The sequence below is a fragment of the Cariama cristata genome, unplaced genomic scaffold (assembly GCF_000690535.1).
Source record: "Cariama cristata isolate BGI_N322 unplaced genomic scaffold, ASM69053v1 Scaffold35388, whole genome shotgun sequence".
NCBI classification, from domain to species: Eukaryota; Metazoa; Chordata; class Aves; order Cariamiformes; family Cariamidae; genus Cariama; species Cariama cristata.
In genome coordinates this window covers 1-7907 of record NW_009630037.1, presented here as the reverse complement: position 1 = coordinate 7907, position 7907 = coordinate 1, and the positions used below count along the sequence as shown (strand labels likewise).

The 7907-nt window shown below is 38.1% G+C and overlaps 1 protein-coding gene across 1 annotated transcript; it reads right to left on the bottom strand.

Annotated features, from left to right (window-relative positions):
• Positions 1 to 516: 516 nt before the first annotated feature.
• LOC104165686 (peroxidasin homolog) lies at positions 517 to 7727 on the bottom strand (the record flags this gene model as incomplete). The annotated part of the gene is made up of 5 exons (XM_009705383.1): positions 517 to 789; positions 1737 to 1906; positions 4004 to 4121; positions 5464 to 5633; positions 7656 to 7727. Coding segments are annotated over 5 exons (803 nt in total), but the record flags the coding sequence as incomplete, so codon positions are not given.
• Between the last annotated feature and the right edge of the window lie 180 nt (positions 7728 to 7907).

The window sequence follows — 7907 nt, the reverse complement described above, 5'->3', positions numbered from 1 at the left end:
ACTTTTGTTTTGCAGAAAAGCTATGCTAACGCCTCAGCTGTCAGTGATAGTTTCCATGAAACTCAGCAGAAAACATTCCCACATTCATTGAAGTGTATACAAAGAAAGGCAACACAGAAACTCCATTTCAAGTACTCCAGGCACAAATTTTAATCTCTAGGACTGCTGCCCGTTACAGAAAAAAATTTAGTGCCTCACAAATTTGACAGTGGATGTTTATTCCTACAGGTAAATAAAACAATAAGAAATAAACATTTCAAAACACCAATGATTAACTTCTGAGAATAATCAATGAAAGAACTTTCAGAGAGTTAGTACATAGTATCTTACTCTGAGTGAAATGTATATCAACTTTCCTATGGACTACACCAGAATAGTGTAATTAAAAGAAAAAACTCTGATGGTTTTAGCTCAGCTCTGACAATTCAGAAAAAGAGACAAACTCACACAATTTTAAGTAATATACTCTTCCTAACATGTTTTACAGCATGTCACTCCTAGTTTAACGTTACTCACCTTGGACTATGATGTATGCAGTTGCATGGATATTATCTATGCTGTTAGTTGCGAAACAGGTATACTCGCCACTGTCCTCCTGCTTCACATTTTGTATGTAAAGTCCTCCTGATGGAGTTATTGTGATGCGAGGGTCACTTGGTAAAGGGGTTCTGTCACCTTTGGTCCAGGTAATTCGTGGCTGAGGGTGCCCAGTTGCGCTGCACTCCAAGGTAACACTCTCTCCAACTAGCACTTCGGTATTTTGTGGGTGAATCACAAAACTTGGCCGGGCTGAGAGAAGAGAGATGCCTAAATATGACTTTTAGCTCACATAGCACTAATTTAGCTGAATATTGCAACAGTTTGGGGAATCTGGTGGGTTTTTTTTAATAGCTCTGCTCCAACATACTTCTAATCTTGGTGCACACTCTGCCTCGCTTTAAGCCTAATCTAGCCTCAGATATTTATAAATATCAACAGATTAAAAAAAAAGCTCATATAATTGCATTGATGTTTTTTCTTACCTCCCATTAAAATAATTTTCAAACATTTCCTTCTCATTTGCTGATCTTTTTAAAGGTCTCTTCAAAGGCATAGACACTGAGATCCAGAAAACAAACTGGCTAAAAACTGCCAAAAGTACACAAAAGGCAAAACTGATTAAGCTACAATTTAGTAGCTTTTCCCAACTACATGTGTGCTTTGCAAGGCCATTTTAAGTTTACCTGATGCTGAGTGTCAAAACAAAATTTTCTCACTGGAAAGTCTGGAATTTAAAAACATTACAGTCCTGGACAGGAATTTAATGCCTCTAAACACGAAATCCTGGCTAGACAGAAATTCAGGCTAAAAAGTTCCTGAGCAAGGATGGCTGCATAGGGTGTGCCAAAGCTTTCATGAGTGGCCTGTTCCAAAGCTTGTGGTTTTCAGGTATCCAGAGAGAACATTATTGCACTGAGCAACGTTGCAATGCAACAGCCTCTTTTCTTATACCTTCTACAAACAGCCTACAAGACTATCATTAGAATTGCATACTACAATAAACATATTAATTAACTGGCTGATTTGCACTTTTGTTCTAGGGATATTATGACTTCTTGATCTTGTTCTCAAGACGCCCAAGCACAAGAAATCTACATGTCTGGAACATATATGAGCCAAAGCATCTTGTTTTTAACAATCTTATTATCAAAACAATTCACTATCTGAATGCAAAATTCAGATTTGATGTTCTTTACCTGGTGACTCGAAGTATCTAAGAGTAACTTCCTGAGTTTTCACTTCTCCAGCCACATTTTTTGCCATGCACTGGTAAATGCCTTGGTCTGTTTCTTGAGTATTCTGAATCATTAATGTGCCATCATCTAGCAAGTTTAGACGGGAATCTTCTTTCATACTGAGCTCATTACTGTGAAGAAAAGAATCTGCTGGAGTTAAACCTTTAAATCACAAGCACAGAAAACTGCCAAATAATAAAACTCAAAATACATTACCCAAAATAACTTGGGGGGGAAAAAAAAGTTTTACTGTGTTAAGTAAAATAATAGAACTTTTAGTTTTATCCTAAAGAGAAGGAGAGGAAAAACAAAAAAATTGAAACAATTTTGCTTACTCAAGCATTACATCTTCAGAATGAAAAGACAAAATAATTTTATGAGTAAAAGCTTACAGGGAAAAAAGTGAACAAAATACACATACCCGCTCTCGCTTTCCTTTAAGGCTGTTCTAACTGGTAAATCAATTTAAAATGTTTCCACTAGAAATACATAATGTAAGTTCAACACTCAAGATACTTTCTAATAGGAGAGGAGTTAGTTGCTATAAAACCATCTTTGTGCCAACTTCTGTCTGGATTGCTTGAGGAGCACTAATGAAGCCGATTATAATTTGTACTGGTTTGAAATATAAATTAAGATCAGGTCTTCAGGCTATGTCATGGATGCATTTCTGCGACATTAACTAAGAATGGTTAGGGATTTTTGTTAAAGCAACTGCTTCTCGCTCCATCCCTCACTACATGATGAAGAAAGCACAGTGGAGGGATGAGATCGCACCATCTATGTACAAAACTCAGCCTGCTGATCTATTCAACATACTGCTCAACAGGTCAATGGCTTTTGACTGAAATCTTGCCATATTCAACTACCTTGCAAAGAGCTTTGCTCTCATTCACGCAGCCAGGAAACAAGCCAGAGTCAATAATCCCACACCCTGAGCTCAACTTTCTTGTTAAAACTCTTTCATATGTGTATTCTGAATACATGTTTTCTTTATTTATTATAAAAACTACACGAGCCAAAGAAAATTTTAATGAAATAATTATACCATCCAAGTTCAAGGCTCTGTTCTTGACATACTACATAAATGCTGAACCCTTGCTGCACATGGGGTTGTCACTGACATCAGCAGAAAGCTACAAAACCAAGACTCTATGTTGTTCCATTTTATCAGCAACTAACAAACTAAAGGGTTCATTTGCTAATATAAAGTGTGAGGGAATTTACTTTCCAGATAAGGTTCTCCATTCGTATGACAGCATTATTAAGCCAAAGTCTGATTAACCTAGTGGTAAACTCACAATTCACATGACCATCGTAAATCCATATCAGTTTAAGGGGGGGCAATGTGCTGCCACGTGGCTGGTTCAGCCATGCTGTGCCCAGCGCTGCTGGAGGGAGCCAGGCTCCGGGCAGAGCTTGAGCATCCGCTCTGCAGCAGCCTGGCCCTTGGGCTGCTGAAAGACACACGTCCTTTAAAAGCCCTTTCCTCCATCCCCTAAACAGTCAGGAGAAGCAGGTTGCCCAAAGAGCTTGTGCTACCTCCATCCTTGGAGGCTTTTAAGATCCAATGGGATAAAGCAACCTGGTATAATCCTGCTTTCAGCAGAAGGTTGCACTGGAGCTCTCCTGAGATCCCCTCCAATCTGAATTACCCTACAGTCCTATGATATAAGCACCTGCCTGCCCTCCACATACCAGTCTGGGGAGCCTGGAAATTGATACATCTCTCCCCTGCTGGAATGGAGCTATACCTCAGAAGTAAGCTGCCTCCAAGCAGCTGGAGCTCAGGGAAGATGACCTCTGAAACCATACTCTTACCCAGCTGGAGTCCTTTAAAAAAGTAATTTTTGCTCTGCCTCCAAATGTGCACAAACACTAGCTAACCCGCAAACTGCATGTGCAACACATCCATATTGGATTGCCTGGTACTTACATAGAAATGACTTAGTTTTACAGATGTGAGCAACTTTCCAGGTATAACTACAATTTAAGATCTTACCAATAGTGTTATAGTCATAAATTAATATTTTCTAAAGTTATCAGCTCTTAAGTGTCTAGAATTACAGGCCACTATTACTTTGTATACTTCTTTTAATTATAATATGTTTCTGCTGTAACTATTCCATATATTAGCATGTAATGCCTGTGGACATGCACCCAGAAACGTACACACACCCAGACAAACATATTTACATCAAGTTTCTCTCTTCCTCTTTTAAACTTACTTGTTTCGAAGCCAGATAATTTCTGGTTTAGGATTGCCTTCAGCTCTGCAAGTGAAGTACACAGTATTCCCTGAGGTAACGTCCACATCCTGAGGCTCTGATGTAATTCTCGGCCTCTCTGTATCAACAATAAAACATATAAGGAACTCTTGCTTGTTTTAGAACTACTAAATAATGGTAAATAAAAAAAAAAATTTCCATACACCTTGTAGAAAAATATTTTTCATCAATGTTTTAACTTAAAATATTTATACATTTAATCAGGATTAAACGCACTTTTCCCTATGCAAAAGTGACTGCAGGCTTTCTGATCCCCTCCATTGTTCTTTAGGACCTTTTAGCAGACTGGAAATGGATTGCGCAAATTTTTATCGGGTTCTAAATTAGCTGTTTTATTTATTTTAACAGAGGCTCCATTTGCTTATGAAGGAAAAACTTTAAAGCAGCAAGCACAAGTGCCATTTAAAATAACTTCCTCTAGATAAGCATCAGTGCCTAACTTGCCTCCTACAGAATAATTTGTCCAACTTGCTTCCTGCAGTTTCCATATTCAGGCTCCTTAGATGTGTGGAGAGCTGGCAGGATGCCATGTGAATTACTCTTGCACCAAATCCCCTTTTTACCATCTTTTTCAAGAACCTTGCAGATGCTTATGGTCATAATTCTCATGATCAGAATCATATCCAACACATAACCAAAAGGACAATTCACTTATTTTATAACTTGGCCTCATTACACGGCTGGGCAGGCAAATGCCCATAGCTTGATGAGAAATCTGCATTTTGATTTCAGAACAGAAGAAGTGCGGGGCCAAGCCCCAGGGTGCCCAGAGGGCCAAGCCTTTGCACCCCTAGGCTGAAGGAATACAGATAAAGCAAAGGATCATAACAGAAGTGCTTATCCATTAATCCTTCTGTGACCGGATTTCAGTGCCTGTGCAGGGCACTCCTTGTAAGCGTCGCTGAGTGAAAAAGAAATCCAGTGGCTCAACCCTGAGTCCAATAATATCAACAAAAGTTTTAACAATAAGATCTGTGAAAACAGGAGCAATTCTGTACAGCTACTTTCTTCTCTTTGCTTTGTAGGGACGTGAACAAAAGACACTAAACAATATTAATGTAACAAAGACCCTAGTTGACAATCCTTTTACAATTAAAACTGAAATATAAAAAGGAATAAACTCTTTCTGGATAATCACATTTAGTTCCTCAAGGAGAAATTTCAAACATGGCTGTATTTGTTTCATTAAAGATAGACTGAAGGGTAAAACCAATCAGTTCTGTCAGAAGCAGACAAAAACTGAGAATCAACACAGGGGCGTTTCTGGAAATAACCAATATTGACCAGAGGTTGTCAGTGTTATTTAAGAGAACAGAACAATAAATTCTAACAAAACAAAAAAACCACAGTTTAGGCACATTCAACACATTAAAGAAGCCATCAGGAAGTGGCAAACCCACCGCAGTTAAGTTCTTCTGGTGTTATCGTGGCCACTGATCTTCCCTGGATCCTTCGTGGGTACTCACAGGTAGCTGCTGCTTGAGCATTACCCGACTCTGCGTATGTCTTCAGCAGCTCCGCCAGCCATAGGATTTCACAGTCACAGTGAAGGGCATTTGAATCCAAACGCCTGCACAAAACAAGAAGCAGCCACAACACTTGTTAGCAAGCTTCAACTACTTTGCTAGGATCAAAATCGTTCTGCAATACCAGCAGCACCTTTATCTGTGAATACAGACAACCGGCAATATGGAATACAGGTGATGGTCACTTGCTTACATGCATTCTGGTAGTCTTTATTACAAAAATGCATATTATTTTTACTGCACAGGTATGACTGTGTTCAATATAGCAAGCATCTAAACAGTGTTTCTTTTTTAAGCCCAGCATTCAGTGAATAAATCAGGTTTTATTTAGAAGTTATACAAACTTTACTTAAGGAAGGAACTTATACCATTCCCCCCACATTTTTTTCTGTTTAATACTTACTACTGTAGTAACTCCACGGCTAACATAACATTTTTACAACTTCCCATTTTGCTGATCAGGCAATTGAGACAAAGACCCACAGTTTTACTTAAGCATTAAGCTCTTGTTGAGTTCAGTGGGTCAGTAACTTCATAAAACACCTGCCTATTCCAGATAACAAGAACTCATAAATTCTGTTGACTTTCTTCCCAGTAAAGGGGGAAGAAAGGACTCAGTGAAGGACCCTGTTACTACGTGGAGCACCACGCTTTCTAGTGAAGGGCCCTGTAGGAAAAAAAAATTAAGTACAGAAATCTGTACCATTAAATATATATAGAAAGATATATATCTATATCTAGATTGGAAATAAATTTGCATTGGCAAAGCAACCTCAGCTTGGTGTATCTTTGGGTGTAGTAAACATTTTGATAATTTTATCTTTTAGTATTTTTTTAACCTCTTGTACAAATGCCCAGATATTATTTCTTCCCTGTTCTCCTATGAAAAACAGGCAAGAACAAGCAAAACTATTTTAAAAGTTATCATACAAGTATCTCCCAGTATATCAGATGCTACTGGCAGAATTTAAATCCAGAACACAAAAGTCACAATGTGACCTTTAGGGATAAGCTGTCCCAGGTCAGAGGACACCAGGTCAGTCTAGCCCAATGTCCTGTTCCACTAATAGCCACTATTAAAATTCCCCTTTATCTAGGAATTATGCGATGAAGCATCACTTTCTGTTCGTTTGAATTCCACAAGAACTGAAGGGAGGTATGAGTGAAGCAGCTACTATACTGGAAGGTGCATACATCATCAAAATTTACTTTATTCTGCCTTTCACACACAGTCAAAGGTATGGTTTCACAACTGTCCTAAACCAGCAGGACCACCTTGCTGTTACGTCCCTTGCTATCCTCCTTCCTGGTAGAGCTAGCACTGTGACTCACTGCACAGTCACCCTCAGCTGTCCTCTGGGAAAGGCGGGTATGAATGCATGACCGCCTTTCTCAAAACAGCAGTCTTGGATAGTTTAAAGAATGTTTCTCCTAGACCAGTGGAGATCCAAAGCGAGGGACAGAAAATCCTCCAAAAGTCACCTTACTATGGTACTCTTCTTGAGTTCAAGTTTTCAAATGCTACTGAGGGACTAAGAAGCCCCTAATTTTCCAAGTTAATGGCATTTCAAGAAGAACTGGCTTGTGGAGTTGCTTTTGAAAGTAATACTTATATTCTTAAACCATTGAGCACCTTTTTATAACCATGTTTTTATCCTCAAATAAGGACAAGTAAAACAATTAAAAGAGAATACCAAAATAATCAAATATTGAAAGACATCATAGAAGGATCACCCAGTAAGACATAGACAAGACGGAGAAAAAAATCAAAATACAAACAAAAAAAAGGATCTGGGTATATTATTTAGTCTACAAAACAAGACCATATGATCACAAATAATTCCAAGACAGGAAACAAACAAAAGGATTTAGTCAGTTACTAAAGGCAGTAGGATATGAAGCAATGATCTCAATCTATGTATATCAACAACTGGAGCACAGCTTAGGAAAAATTATTTAATATTTAAAACACTCAATGAAAGGTGAGATAAACATTGCAAGATGGGATATAGTGTAATCAGATTATTTAAGCTTTCTTTAGTTTGATAATAATTCAATTTACTTACAGTCTCTTCATAGATTCTAAGTGACTAAATGTTCCAGGAATCAAATGAGCTATTCTGTTGTTATGCAAAAATCTGTTAAAAAGCACAGAAATATGCATGTAATAATTCAGATTTTGAGACGTACTCATTTAATTTACATTCTTCTGAAAGCCCTTTAAGAGAAAGGAATTTTACGAAATAAAAAAATTTAACCTTTTTCAGCAATTCATTGGCTGCTGTTTTTTAAGTGGCCTCCAAGGTGTATTTGGTGCG